The sequence below is a fragment of the Heloderma suspectum genome, chromosome 1 (assembly GCF_057233095.1).
Source record: "Heloderma suspectum isolate Gila_16-S chromosome 1, 16-S_ref, whole genome shotgun sequence".
NCBI lineage: Eukaryota > Metazoa > Chordata > Lepidosauria > Squamata > Helodermatidae > Heloderma > Heloderma suspectum.
Window position 1 is genome coordinate 406303064 of NC_139458.1, and position 15473 is coordinate 406318536.

Consider the following 15473-nt stretch of genomic DNA (forward strand, 5'->3'; position numbering starts at 1 on the left):
GCAGCGGCTCTCTGGGGCTTCAGTTAGGAGCTTTTCCTACCCTACATGGAGATGCCGGGGATCGAACCAGGGACCTCCTGTATGCAAAGCAGGTGCTCTGTCACTGAGTTACAGCTCTTCCAACACTGGTGACCCTGCTAAAAATGGGGTTCAGTTGTCCTGTATAAGTGAATAGCTACCATTCACTCCTATGGCCGGGGGGATAGGAAGCTACACTTCCAGACACCATTAAAATGAGGGAGTCAACACTGAAAGGCACCCTACAGGGAAGTCCTCGCCCCTTTTTCTCTGTTTGTGACAAGAGTGAGAATGTCACTTGTATGGTAATAAAAGGAAATGGCACTGAAGCAGCCTTCCACAATGTGGTGCCCTCCAGATGCTTTGGACTACGGCTTCCATCAGCCACAGCCACCATGGCCAATGGTCAGGGATGATGGGAGTTGTATTTGAAACCATTGAAGGGAAGAAATTCTATTCTATGATTCCATTACAGAGAATCATAGAATAGAATCATAGAATAGTAGGGTTGGAAGGGGCCTACAAGACCATCAAGTCCAACCCCCTGCTCAGTGCAGGAATCCAAGTCAGAGCATCCCCAACAGATGGCTGTCCAGCCTCATCTTGAATGTCTCCAGTGTGGGAGAGCCCACCACCTCCCTGGGTAATTGGTTCCATTGTTGTATTGCTCTAACAGTCGGGATGTTTTTCCTGATGTTCAGCCAGAATCTGACTTCCTGTAACTTGAGCCCATTATTCCGTGTCCTGTATTCTGGGATGATCGAGAAGAGATCCTGGCCTTCCTCTCTGTGACAACCTTTCAAGTACTTAAGATCGCTATCCTATCTCCCCTCAGTCTTCTCTTCTCCAGGCTAAACATGCCCAGTTCTTTCAGTCTCTCCTCATAGGGCTTTGTTTCTAGTCCCCTGCATTTGTTGCCCTCCTCTGAACCCTGTCCAGCTTGTCTGCATCCTTCTTTAAAGTGTGGTGCCCAGAACTGGACACCGTACTCCAGATGAGGCCTAACCAGTGCTGAGTAGAGGGGAACTAGTACTTCCTTACTAGTTATGTGGGTTTTTTAATTAATAAAGGGGACATTCCAGCTGGCTGTAAACTAATGAGGAATCGTTCTGAGTGTAAGGACATAGATTGGACAACGTACACTTGTGTGCTGGGATTTCAGGTATTTGGTGAGTAGCATCTTTCTTTTTAATATGACTGTTCTTAAGTTTAAAAATTAGTGATAGTCTGGCAAACAAGAGGAAATTGTGTCATTTATACAGTACTTTAGATGTTTTTTATCTTGTTTGACTTCTTAACTGGGGATGCAGTATGTCAACGCTATTCCAGCTGAGCCTGATACCCTGCTATATTCAAACATATGTAATGAAATGGCCTTTTCTTTTTCTTTGAGAGTAGCTATTTTGGAAGGGAGCCATTAGAATGAAGTTGTGGGGGATGGGATGGGATGGGATGGGATGGGGTGCTTAACTCTTTCTGCATTAGCAGTGCATTACTCCTGCAATGAGACACCGCCCATCGTGCCTTCAATTGACAAGCAAATGGGTCTCTATTGCGGCACACTGTCCATGTGAAACTCTCCATCCAGACCTTTGCTCTCCCGATCCCCTCTGTGCTTCTCCTGCCCTGCATTGGATAGGCGGTCGCCTCCGAGTTCAGAGGCAGCCGCCTATCCTTATAGGATTGTGCCCTCCATATATATTTATTTTATGGCTGTACTGATTAGTCAATTAATTGGTTAGATTAATCTCTTAAAATCTTTTGATGGGTTAAAAAAGTGCACCCTGTTAATTAGGCGGCAGTTGTTGTTTTTTTAATGAATTGTTTTTAAGAGGAGTACTTATAAAAACTGAACATAAAATGTCCAGGTTAGGATGTCCTCTCTCGCTCATGCATCAGGGACTGTCTTTTCTAAGATTATGTGTCCTGTGGCATGTAGGTACACCATTTAAAAAGCAAAGTACCACATTCTGGTAAAACCTACCCAGTTTTAATGGATTGCTCTATTACAGGAATTCACAACTTTTGTCCCTCCAGATGTTTTGGCCTACAGCTCTCATCAGCCCTAGCCAGTATAGCCAATGGTGAGGGAGAATGGGAGTTGTGGCAAAAATATCTGGAGGGCCACAAGTTCCCCACCCCTGATGTATTACTACTTACATGTACAACTAATCGGCTAAGATTTCTTGAAACCAGAGGTGGAGAACCTGTGGTCTTCCAGGTGTTGTTGGCCTACAAAATCCATCATCCTTAACCATTGGCCATGCTGGCTGGGGCTAATGGGAAGTGGAGTCCAACAACATCTGGAGGAGCCAAAGGTTCTGCACCCCTGCTTTATGTGGGTTACAGCCTAATGTTTGTGTTTTTCCTATACTGAAGGAGTGTGGCCTGAAGGATCAGACGGAACAGATATAAATGCTCTCATCAGGTCCCATAACAGGAAGGTGATAGCAGTTGCTGATGACTTTTGTAAAGTCCATCTGTTTCAGTATCCCTGCTCCAAGGCAAAGGTATGTCGGCCGTTTAAGGGCAATGGGTCCAAGAGTTAACTCCCTGCACCTGCAAGGACAGTATTTCTTCAGATGTTGTGGATGTATTTAATACTGTGGCTGGGATTCAGCCCTCTCTTGTATTGCAAATACAACATGACCACAGCTGGAAAGCCACCAATGTGTATCTTTTAAATCACTGTGGTTGCTGACCTATTCAAGCCAGTAAGTAGATTCCCCGGAGCTATAGAAGCAGTATTTACATGAACAATGGGACTGATCTATTCCCATCAGATCTATGCAGTTATCCCACCAGTGAAACTACTGCCAGTAGTTAGAGTGTTTACATAGACTAGGACCACCAGTAGCAGACCATATGTAGAATTCATGATTGACCTTACAAGGATCCCTATTTCATGAGGATATGGGGCCAGATGAAATATACAATTTTATTAGAAAGGCTAGGAAGAATGAGTGTAGAGAGCATCTTTCCTTTCCTGGCTAAATTCACATATTTGGGACGTTGAGATGAAATGGCTGTTCTCAAGGGTATTTTGATCCTAAGACAGACATCATTTCCTGGTTTGTTTCCACAGGCCCCAAGTCATAAATACAGCGCCCACAGTAGCCATGTGACAAATGTCAGCTTCACTCACAATGACAGTCACTTGATTTCAACTGGAGGCAAAGATATGAGTATCATTCAGTGGAGACTTGTAGAGAAAGTAACTTTGCCGCAGAACGACATTGCAGTAGAAATGGGTGCTACCAAAGTGTCTGTAAGTGCCAGTGAAAGCTTTGTACAGCCAGGCACTCCTGTTCCCTGTACTCAGCTGTCTGACGAAATAGCAGCCAATGACAGGGCAACAGATGGTTCCCCAACATCTTTGGAGAGTAATCTGGAGCAGACTGTGGAGGTCAACGAAGAGCAGTGCGAGGAGCAAAGTGATGGCAGCAGTCTAGATCCAGGTGAGCCAAACTGCGAAGAACCATCCAATGACACAAGTGAGGAGCAGAGTGGATCCACTGTTACTGAAGACCAGCAAGAAAACTCTCCAGTGTCTTAACAGCTTGAACTCAGATGGCCTTTATACATTTTTCCCTCGATGTGCATACTTTTGTAAAGGGGAAGAGGGTTCAAGTAGGGGAAGGGAAACAGCTCCAAATCAGGAGCACTCCAATTGTTGGGTTTCAGTTGAAGGCTTTTAGTCTGATCTTCTGTTTTCAGTGCATGGAACTATTGTAAGGATCCATCTTGACATGCCCAGTCAAGAGCTGGTCAGGATAGTAGGATGCAACTGTAGATTAAATGTACTTCTGAAGTTGCTGTCAGAAAGAGGCACATGACGCAAATGACATGGGGTAGAGAGGAAGGAGGAATTATCTTCAGCCATAGGCTGAGGAGGGGAAAAAGTCTTCTGTGAAAGAACTTCTAACACCAAACAGAAGCGCTGAGTAATACCTGCAGCGTAATGCGTCCCGTGTGCAAGCTCTTTATGGAACTCTCTTTTCTTTTTTTATATTAAAAACAGAAGGAGAGGAGAAGAGGACAAACATCACAACAGAGCCATATTGTGCATCCTGCTTACTGCCTTCTTGATTAAGACCTATGCAATTTTCTAACACTACTAATTCATACTAGCCTCCAGGCCCGTTCTGCCCTGGCTGCTGCTAGTTCTAAGGCAACTCATATTAAAGAACACTTTCCATTGTTCCCTGATGATGGATCTTAAAAGACAGAACTTAAGCTTTGCTTAGTCTTTTAAACTTAAGCTTTGCTTAGTCTTTTAATTGAAGACCGCTGTAGGACATCTTCTCACGGAGCTACTTGCCTAGCCCTATTGAAACTCAAGAACACCTACTGTGACCTTGATGTGAACTGACTTGATTGCATGATGACAAAAGTTCTAACTCCCAAGTTAAAACTTGGCCTTCAGATACAACTCATTCCCTCAATAAGAGGCTAAATATTAGAGGAATACCCTTAAATTATGAAATCTAGTGCTTGGGATTAAGGTAATAAATCAATCACTTTCAAAAATTATGTAGTGGTAACCATAAGAATTTTAAAAAATCAAATAGGCTTTTTTTTTACAGCCTCCTTTTTAAGAGCTGTAATGTAAATGTCACATTTACTTGGATTATGTTGGATATTTTTGGATTTTTTTCTCTTTTGTGTGTTATATTTTTGTGTGTGTTTTTGTGTGTTTTTCTCCCCTTGCCCAGTTTTTGTAAGCCATGCAGTTCTGAGATGGCTGGACCTGGCCAGTTATGGGATATCATGGCATTTTATTACGCGTTTGGAAAAATATCTTTTTTTAAAAAAATTACACCAAAAAAACCCCATCAGCTACATTTTCTTAAGTACCTAGAGTTTTCTACATTTAAAAGAGTTTGCTGAAAAAAAATTCCTACTTGTTTATGTTTTGATTACATAGGATCTTTTTTTTTATTGTGCTGATACTTTAGAGTTTAGTTAGAAATCGTGTTTAGAAACTTTGGATGAGTTTGTTAAGTCTTAAGTGTGCAAGCGTTTACGTGATTGTGCCATTCCAAAGTGCATCAGAACTGTCATTCCCTTCTAGTATCTTCTCAGGAGTAAATGCTACAGATCAGGTATCTATTCATCATTGGTAATGTCGAGAACTCAAATGGACTCCCAAAGGACATACACACACACACACACACGTTTACATCCATTCCGGAAAACCTCAAAACAATTCTCTTCAAATGGAGAGAGTTGTGGATTCCAAGCAACCCATCTGTCTGTTTGTTTTTAACTGTACCGTTAAATAGTAATGATGCTGGAGAGTTCTAGGGTGTGACTGGCCACTTTTCCAAATTATGTCAGTGGGCAATACAAATTGTCACATCAAGGTAATGGATTCCTTTGGATGATATCCAGCTAGTGTCCCTCCAACAACAAAAGGCATCCACCAGCCCTATAGGGAGGGGGAGATTTTCAGCAGCTCCCCCTCCCCTCCAGCCCCCACACCTCCCAAAATCTTCTCCAGAAGTTCGCCCAGCCCTCAAGCAGATTTGGGGGAAACACAAGGGCCTCTTGGGAGGTGGAGAAATTGCTCAAAATCACCTCCTCTCTGTTCCACTGAAAATGCCTTCTGTTGGTGGAGCAACACTGGTTGGAGAACACCATTTAAAAGGGATATGCTAACGGCGCAATCCTATGCATGTTGAGACAGAAGAAGTCCTACAGCTCCCAGCATTCCTCAGCCAGTATGGCTGGCCGAGGAATGCTGGGAGTTGTAGGACTTTTTCTATCTCAACATGCATAGGATTGCGCCTTAAGGTGATAAAGTACTTCTAGTAATGTTTGTCAAAGCTAATGGGAGAGGGAGCTCTCTTACATCCTCAATGAATACCGTGAAACAATGCATTTCATTTGGAAATATCTATTACCTTGGGGTTGCCATGTAAAAAGAGAGTTAATCATTGTGATTTTTTTCTCTCATGTTGTAGGTTAAAGGAGGGGTTTTTTTTTCTAATATGCAAAAAAAAAAAAAAAAGCCTTACAGCTTTCGATTGCTGGCAACTACTGTTTAATGGATAATTAAATCTGTGATAATGGATGGAAATGGGTGGGATTATGTTAACTGTAGATGTTCTAGGGAAAAAATTGTGAATGAAATATGATTTAAGTGTGTCATGTGAAGATGTTTGAGCCATTTCTATCTATCATGCATTCCTGTCTCATGGCAGATAAATTTGAAGATTTAAAAATAATAATAAAAGAATCAAAGTAATGGTGATATAGCTTTCCTCTTTTGAATTACCTCTAATGGATCTTTTAAAGTCCTTGTACTTGTCTTCATTACATCCAGCTCACTTTTCCCAGTTCAGATAGTATGAGCCAATATTTTTATCAACCCAGAGAACATGCCTCCTCTTCTCCCCTACTCTCCAAGATCCATTGAATGTGGAAGACAAAGTGCAAATCCCTTACACTTCTCTGTTTACGCTGCTTTAGAATGCCCAAAGAGTCTGTTGGTATATAGAACGTTGCTCTGTGTAGGCTTTGGGTTGTGAAGAATCATTTATGGGATGGGTAGCCAGCATGGAACTCTGGAGTAAACCAGAAAGAACCTCAGAAGGTGGTAGGAAACCATTTATTAGAATGAGCCCAATGCATTTCAAATGTAATACCCTTATTTGAAGGCAACTCTAAAAGCATACATATTTAGAGTAATTCAGAATCAAGAACTTTATCTATATCTATATCTCGCAAAAATGAAAATGCATTGCTCTAGTATAATAATGGTATATAAACTAAGATAATCCCAGGGCATAGTCTGAAGGCACATGAGGCAGCCACCTTGCTGAAGCTAAGCAGGTCTGGGTCTGGTCACTGCTTGGAGCGGAGACTACTTGGGAACCTCATGTAGCTACCTTGAGTTCCATGATGGAAGAAAGGTGGGATATAAATGCAATAAATAAAACAATCCAAAGTAAATGTTAAATCATTTATAATATTAAAACAACTTTAAAAATGCATAGGGTTGGATCCAGACTTTGTTATGCTTAGAGTAGACGTATTGAAATCAATAGGACCTAAGCTAATCATTACTACCTTTGGTCTTATTGAGTTCAATGGGTCTACTTTACACTTAGCTGAATCTAGATCCAACCCATAGTATTACTGAGCAGTGGTGGGGAACTTGCAGCCCATGGACCACACACACACACACACACACACTACAGAACGGTTCATAAGGCTTCTTCATCCCACTGCAGACCTGTCCACAGTGGTAGAATGCATGAAACCACCCAGCCAATGTCCTGAGCAGCAAGCTGTGGTAATTGTCAGGGATCCTGTCCATGTCGCCGCGCGTCTTCCCTGAAGAGAGAGAAATCTTCAACAGCTCAATGAAAATGGCAACTCAGTGTGTGGCCACTATAAAAAAGGCAAACTCCATGTTAGGCATAATTAGAAAAGGAATTGAGAATAAAACTGCCAATATTATACTGCTCTTATACAAATCTATGGTGCAACCATATTGGAATACTGTGTACAGTTCTGGTCACTACACTTAAAAAAAGATACTGCAGAGCTGGAAAAATGCAGAAAAGGGCAACTAAAATGACGAAGGGGCTGGAGCATCTCCCCTATGAGAGAAGGTCACAACAGCTGGGATTGTTTAGCTTGGGAAACAGGAGGGGAAGGGGAGACATGATAGAGGTGTACAAAATTATGCATGGTGTGGAGAATGTGGATAGGGAGACATTTTTCTCCCTCTCTCAAAATACTAGAACCTGGTGTCATCCTATGAAGCTGATTGGTGGGAGATTCAGAACAGATAAAAGGAAGTCCTTCTTCACACAGCACATAATTAAACTGTAGAATTCGCTGTCACAGGATGTAGTGATGGCCACCAACCTGGATGGCTTTTAAAGGGGGTTAGAGAAATTCCTGGAGGAAAAGGCTATCAATGGCTACCACACTTGATGGCTATGTGCTACCTCCAGTACCAGAGCCAGTGAGCCTATGTACACCAGTTGCTGGGGAACATGGGTGGGAGGGTGCTGTTGCACTCATGCCCTGCTTATGGATTCCTGGTCAACGGCCACTGTGTGAACAGAATGCTGGACTATATGGACCCTTGGTCTGATCCAGCAGGGCTGTTCTTATGAGAAGGGGGTAGTTCTGTCTGCTTCTATCTCTGGCTTCATCCACCATTGAGTTAGCCATCGACCTTTGCAGTGTGTCAATGACCCCCCATTTTAAAAAAGGGTTCCCTGCTCCTGTTCTATAGGATAATTCTATTGATGGCTGTTAGCCATGCTCTTTAAAATGAAGTGGGGGGAGGGGGAAATCACCTCAGAAGGCAAAAAAGAGCAGACTCTGGTGCTGAATAGGACAAAAAAAAGAAAAAAGGGTTTGTAACGTAGCTCAACGCATTTTGGCGTGAAAAGGCTCTTTCCTAAGGATCCAGAAATATAAAGATGAAACAAAACAAATGACAACGTAATAATGATACCATTACATTATCTTACCTTGTTAGCCATACTGGACCAGATCAAAAGGTCCATTTTGTCTGGCAGCCTCAGACAGATGCTTCTCGAAGCTCAGAAACAGAGCTGGAAATGGCCACTTCCTGCTGTTTTCCCCAACATTTTCATAATTGGGCGTTTAACTGCCTTTGAACATGGAAGTTCCATCCTGTGCAATTAAATGCTGGTGTATCTAAAGATACGTTTGTATCTGCGTAGTCTCTTGGCATGAAAAGGGTTAACACTGGCTGAAAAGCAGAACTTAAATCTGTTGGTTTTGCTCATACTCATTCCCAGAGAGACTGAAGAGACTTCATTGTTTCAATCTTTTCTTTTTGTCTTTTTTCTGACAGATGTTTTACTTAGGCTTTGATCATTAAAGAATGGGGAAACTGCGGGCGGTAGGATTATGCCTTTGTGAAAAATAAATGTGTTCCACAATTAAATCTAGTTTATACGGAGGAAAGGTGTGCATTCGCACATTTAAAAAAGAGTTTCCTGAGGGCCCTTTGACAGGCAGCCTCTTCCATCCTCTAGTCAAGGTAAGACTTCCTCCTCTGCTCTAAGCCCAATGGAGGCTGGTGGCTCCAATGTCAGTGCAGTGGTAAATCTGGTCCAGATTTCATTCAGAACCTGTCAGAACTCTAAAGGAGCACATTGGATAGCTCCTTTAGAATTCTCACTAAAACTCAGAGTGGATTCATCGCCCCACTGACATTGCAGCCACCAGCCCTTACCTTCCCCTTACACTCATCTCCATTCCTTCCTTCTACCCAACTGTGTCCATTCCCACAAACACCCTGGACACCAGCCAGATGTCTTCATACTCTTTGTGAGGTTCTAAAGATAATAGTCTTCCCTTGTTTATCCTCTGTATCTCCTGCTTTGTGGTATACTACTACTGAATATGGAGGTTCCACTTAGCACTATCACAACTAAAAGCAATGCCTGTTGATCAAACTGAGTTAGTTTTAACCCAGGCCATATGTCCACCCACTCCAGGGAGTGCTGTACAAATCTTGAAGGTGGAAGGGCATTCTGAACCTCTGGGGGCAAATGGGCATTTGGGATTTTAGGCAGTCCCTTCTCACCTCTTGCAATGCCTTCTGAGAGCCAGCAAAGGAACACTGTATGCTACTCACCCTGGCTTGAGGACAAAATCCCAGATTTCTCTTCCAGGGCCCTTTTAAAAAGTGGCACCCAGCAAAGAATAAACAGGAATGTCCCCTCTCCACGTAGGGCAAAAAATCCCCCCAAAATAGTAGTATGCGATCTATTTACAATGAGAATAAGTATGCATCATGAGCTTCCAGAAAGACAACATCAGAGGGGGAGTGTTATTTGGGTTCAGATAAACCTCCCATTAAGCAACCTTTCCCAGTCTGGTGCCCTCCAGATGTTTTGGACTACAACTCCCAGCATTCCTACCCATTGGACATGCTGGCTGAGGCTGATGGGAGATGAAGTCCAAAGCATCTGGAGGGAACCAGGTCGCAGAGCTATGGAATTGGCTGATGGCCATCAGTACAGAGATCTCATGGAATGCATGCCTGGGATCTGTGCATCATCTAAACCTTCCATAAATATATCTATATGTCTGAGTAAAGTTGCTTTAGCTTGAGTGCTATTTTTATGTCCTAATTTTTTATTCACTGCTGTGGGTGGGGTGGGGAGGCAACATTTGAGAATAGTGTTATGTATTAGGTGGCATAGTGGATTTAAGGTTCACCGCTACTGGTCTAGCCTGTTTTCTTTTTCGGTGATAAGCTAGTGATCATCACCACATCTTAGGGTATCAGCCTGTTGTTTGTCTAAACAGTAAATCAGCAACAATATTGTGGTCATCTTTGAGCTTGTGCCATTCTGATCTATCAAATAAACGTCTCCCTATTTAAGTAGCACTAGCAATGTTGCACAGTGCTTTCTAGAGTACAGGAGAACAAGTCCCTACTCTCAAAGAGCCTCAAATCTAAAATTCAACACAGAGGTAGGGGGTAAATAGCTCAAGAACTTCTACTTGGCCTGTGGGATGCAGAAGGTCTGGCCCTCCAGATATTGGACTACCACTCTATCTGGAAAACATCTGGAGGCCACAGGTTCCACACCTAAGGACTAGAGGGGTTGAGTCTATGAATGGATGAATTGTAAATTTTGGTCTCACTTTCTCATTTTTCCAGTCTTAAGTATGGTTCATCTTGAACTTTGAGAATTTCTCCAGTCTTAAGTTTGGTTTGTCCCAAACTTTTAGATTTGTTTTAAAGCTCACATGAAAATTTATAAACGTTTTTGTGCATGTTTTCCCTAATACGTACATTGTTGCTTTAATCTTTGCCTAATAAACACATTTTTTTTTTTTGCAAGCAGTTGCCCTAATATGCATTTTTGAGTGTTGTTTTCCCCTATATACACATTTTTGTACACATTTGGGGGGTGGAGAACTCCATGGCAAAATTCAGAGAAGTGAGAATTTTGAAGAACTGCGTCTCGGTTTGCATAGTGCTTCAAAAGTGTGAAATTATGCAAGTTTGCATTAAAATGCAAACTGAACTAATTTCTCCCCCATTCCTAGCTGAGTTCAAGTGTTCATGGAAAAAGAGAGTGCTGAAGAAGGATTTGAAGAACGGAAGGAAGGTGGCCTCGCTAAGGCATTTTGGGAAAGGGTTTTAGGCATGTGAGGCAGCAAGGGAAACTGTGGAGAGATTTGAGGGAGCAGGGAACCTTCAGATGGCTGATGAGGTTGTGCAGGAGGAGCAAAGTCTGGGAACAGAGAAGTATTGGGATAAAACAGCATGGAGATAAGGGAGCAAGGCCATGAAGGGCTTTGAAGGCAAGGAGGAGGTGCTTGAGCTGGACCGGGGAGTAGACAAGAAGCCGGTGAAGGGAATTAAGGAAAGGTATCATGTGTTAGAGTGATAAGAGAAGTAAATAATTATGGCAGCAGAATTCTAAATGAATGTGAGACAACAGGAGATTGGGGCAAAGAAGCTTGCATTAGCCAAGGCAAGATGTCCAGGGCACAAACCAGAGTTTTCTCCAGAGAGGAAGGGGCATGTATTTACAGTGTTGTAAAGAGAGAAGTGACATATGATCTTGGCTAGTGTTCAGCTTTCAGACCATGGAATTAATTCTCTGAAATTGTAAATAAAGAACAGTTGGGTTTTAGTTACAGGCTGTGATGACAAAGGAACATTAAGAGCTTTTCATTCCACTTGTGAATTCCATTTCTAGTACATTCTTATTTCTCTCTCTGCATTTTGTAATAGTGATCATCAACAACATTGAGATAAAGCTGGAACAATATCAATTTTGTGGGTCATGGAGGCTTTCTTCCTGATTTTTCTGCTGCGGTATTTTGAATATTCCAGTATGCCAGTTTCCAAAGAGGCATTTTCTATCCAGAAAATCTGCTATTTCTGTCCTGCAATTCTTTCACCAAGTATAAAAATAATAAAATAAAATTGACAAGTTTTTCATCAGTTACTAATAATTTTAGCAGTCTAAAGACAGTGCTGTTTCAAAACAGCTTGGTTCCCTAGAAATTACACTCACCCTCTCGTAAACACACTCCTTTTCTTCAGGAATCAGCAAACCTGTCATAGGAGAGTGTTGAATGTGTTCTAGATATATACCATATCTGCCATATATATACCTGCCCAGACCCTCAGATCACCTTCAAAGGCACTCCTATAGGTGCCCCTGTCAAATTAGGTGAGGCAGGTGGCTACTAAGGAGAGAGCCTTTTCAGTGTTGTCACCCTGATTGTAGGATGTCCTCCCCAGACAGACTCGCCTGGTGCCTACATTGTAGACTTTTCAGTGCCAGGTGAAGACCTTTTTATTTTCCCAGGCTTTGTAGTCCTTCAGTCTCGTTTTGAAATGTGTGGTTGTGTTTTTAGTTCTTTACCCTGCTGCTGGTTTTTACTCTGGCTTTTACTTTGATTTCATTCTGCTTCTAAAGGTTTTATATCATGTGTTATCATGTTGTATTTGGGGGGTTTAATATTTATAAACCTTTGGCTATTGGGTGGTATAGAAATGTAATTAAGGGTGCAATCCTATGGAATGCTGGAAGCTGTAGGCCTTTTTCCTGTCTAAACATGCATAGGATTGCACCCTAAAAAAAAACAAAAAACAAGAATATGTCACACATTCAGTTCATGTGGGAAATGGTGGGACCTAAGAGCCCTTACCAAAACCCCAGCATGAATTATGGGCACCCTAGAATATCCACCAGGCCTAGCGTTTCTGCAGCAGCCCTGTAGGTTCCTCTGGTTAACGAGATGATCTAGGCCTAGTTCTCACAGAGGTGATAAAGCAGATGTTTGAGCTTTACCTCTTCAGACTGCAGGTGGGTGTTGCCTGATCAAATTTGTATACTCCTCATATATAGAAACTTGGCTTGTCAGGACAAAGGCTCTTTTAGAACCCTTCTTCCTATCATCTCATTTCTACATGTAGAGGTTTGGTTTTCAGTTTCCTTATTAATTCTGGGGTGAGGGCGATGTGAGGATTTGTCTGAAATGTGCAGGGGTTATGTGGGAAATAAAAAAGGGTGGATGCTGGATGAACTGGGATACAATTTCTTTATTAAGGCTGAGGTGGGGGGCAGAGATGTGGGGAATTCGTGTTGTCATTAGTTTTTATTCAAAAGGGAAACTCAGTTGAGGCTGGTGGCTCCAATATCAGTGGGTGCTGAATCCGCTCCTGGTTCCACTCAGAACCAGTCAGAACTCGAAAGTTCCACCAGCCTCCACTGGGAAAAATTATGCCTTAATGCCTGATGGGTTTGCCACAATGCCAGTGGCACCCAGAACGAGATGAAGAAAGCACAGGTAAAGAGCACTTTTTACTCTAGCCACGCCCTTTGGGGTCTGGCCACACCCCCTTTCCTCATGCAGCCGCCAACAGGTCAGCAACATCCAGTTAGCCCCTTACCATGGCTGAATCTATACATAGCAGTTATACCGTTATCATGCCGTTATCATAACTGTTGGTACACATGACACCAATGGGCAACAATAGTTATGATAACGGTATGATAACAGAATGATAACGGTATAACTGCTATGTGTAGATTCAGCCCATGACAAGGTTGTGCACCCCTGGCATAGAGGCAGGGATGTTTCCTCTATAATGGGCCATGACATACTGAAAGACATACAGCCCTTGTACAAAAGTGGGTCAGTGATTGATTGATTGATTGATTGATTGATTGATTTGCCCTGCCATTCTGCACAATTCAGGACAGGAGACATGCTTGGACTGAGCTCTAATGCTGATACTTTATGTACAAGCCTTTTCCATACAAAAGTTCCATGCCAGGTCTTGTCCTGAAATACATATTTTACCATGTACAATAAAGAGTGAGAATGCAAATCAGATGCTCGACAGAATTGCTGCAGATTTTTAATCAACTCGGTGCTGGCGTTTCATAACTCTGGATTGATTTGTTGTTGCTGTGCCTACAACTTGCACTGAGCTATAGCTCCTCACCTCAAATGGGGATGTTTGGGAGAGCTGCATTTGCCATATAGATTCCATATGGAGGCCCAAACAGAACTGGCTTTTCAGAGTCTGCTCGCTAGCAGGTCATCCTCAGTGTTAGTGAATTCAGATTTCAACAGCCTGCATACTTGACCTTACCAAGAAGTGGGCGGAGTGTTGGTGTTGGTGAGAAGGTTTTGATTTATAGGAGTGAAATAAGGGCCAATTCCCAAGGTATTAATCCAGCATTATATTTGAGGCAATGACTTCTCATTTGAGCAGGAGTGCCTGCAAGCTGTAATGATTAAGGGCACAATCCTATGCATGTATAGACAGAAAAAGTCCTACAAATTCCAGCATGCCCCAGCCAGAGTGGCTGGCTGGAGTATGCTGGAAGTTGTAGGACTGTCTTCTCTCTAAACATGCATAAGATTGCAACTGAAGTCCACTTTCCTCTGCAACTCTGAGAAAAATAATGCCCTGTTTGGCCATTCACCCTCTCATCATGTGAGGGGGAGAACAGGGCCACGCTCACTGGCTCTAACCCCTCTGCTGCATCCCCACTCCCATGGGGTTGGAAGGGGAAGGACTGAAAGGGGCTGGGGGGCTGCTCTGTGCATGTAGAACCCTCCCTGATGGTACAGTCAGTGGTGTAGTAGTAAAGTCTGAAGTGCAGGCGCCCAGAACATAAGAACAGCCCTGCTGTTCACTTAAAGTGAACAAACCAGTTCAAGAAGTGTTCATCTCCACCAGGAGCAGGGTTTCTTTTTTGATAAAGCTAAATGCCCATTCAAGTCCAAGCCACACCCACCCACGTTTTCTTACTTTGTAGCCGCTTCAGTGTTAGTGGTCGCTGCTCTGCTGGTGCAAGAGAGTAGGCAGAACAAGGTGAATCTTTATCTTCCCCCACCTGGTCCTCTTTTCCTTTTTTTCTCCCGGTCTTTTCTTCCCCCTTCCATGTATCTTGCAATGCTGGGAAGTGTAGTTTTCACCAGGCGACAGAAAATGTCTGAGGGCATTTGCGGGAGGACGGGTGGAGAGGGAAAGAGGAGGGGAGAGAGGCAAAGCCCTCCCAGCCACTCCAACCAAAGCAGCAACTAGGGAGGGTAGCTAGAGCTAGCACTCCCACTGTCCCAAAATAATCATAGTATATCATCTACAGACTTTGCTATTATTGCATAGGGATGTCAGAGAATTCCACCACGGATCTCGGTGAGGCCAAATGCCAGCGCATTCGGCCCCCCGAACTCCATGGCGGAACGAAGCCCCCCCACCCCCCACCCCACGGATCCCCCCTGGGACGAGACTTACCTGGGGCGGATGTTCCGGGTGGTGGCGGCTCTGGCGGTGGCGGCTGGTCTTCTGACCGGCTGCCGCCGCTGCCATTTGCAGTCTTGTCGGGGGGGGGGGGTTCAAAAGACGTGATAGGCTACATAAAGATTTACGTAGCCTATCATGGCTGGGTAAACACAACAAC

The 15473-nt window shown here is 43.2% G+C and overlaps 1 protein-coding gene across 2 annotated transcripts in view; it reads left to right on the forward strand.

Annotated features, from left to right (window-relative positions):
• The window catches only part of EML4 (EMAP like 4), a 148091-nt gene extending 141824 nt beyond the window's left edge, over positions 1-6267 (forward strand). Inside the window, exons 21-24 of one of the 2 annotated variants that reach the window (XM_084828917.1) lie at positions 1089-1187; positions 2398-2528; positions 3104-3476; positions 4040-6267. In XM_084828917.1, coding sequence (XP_084685043.1) covers positions 1089-1187; positions 2398-2528; positions 3104-3476; positions 4040-4107 — 671 coding nt within the window. In that variant the 3' untranslated portion in view covers positions 4108-6267. Of the gene's footprint in view, positions 1-1088; positions 1188-2397; positions 2529-3103 lie in introns of both variants that reach the window. The other variant, XM_084828915.1, reaches the window with a different exon arrangement.
• Positions 6268-15473: the final 9206 nt, after the last annotated feature.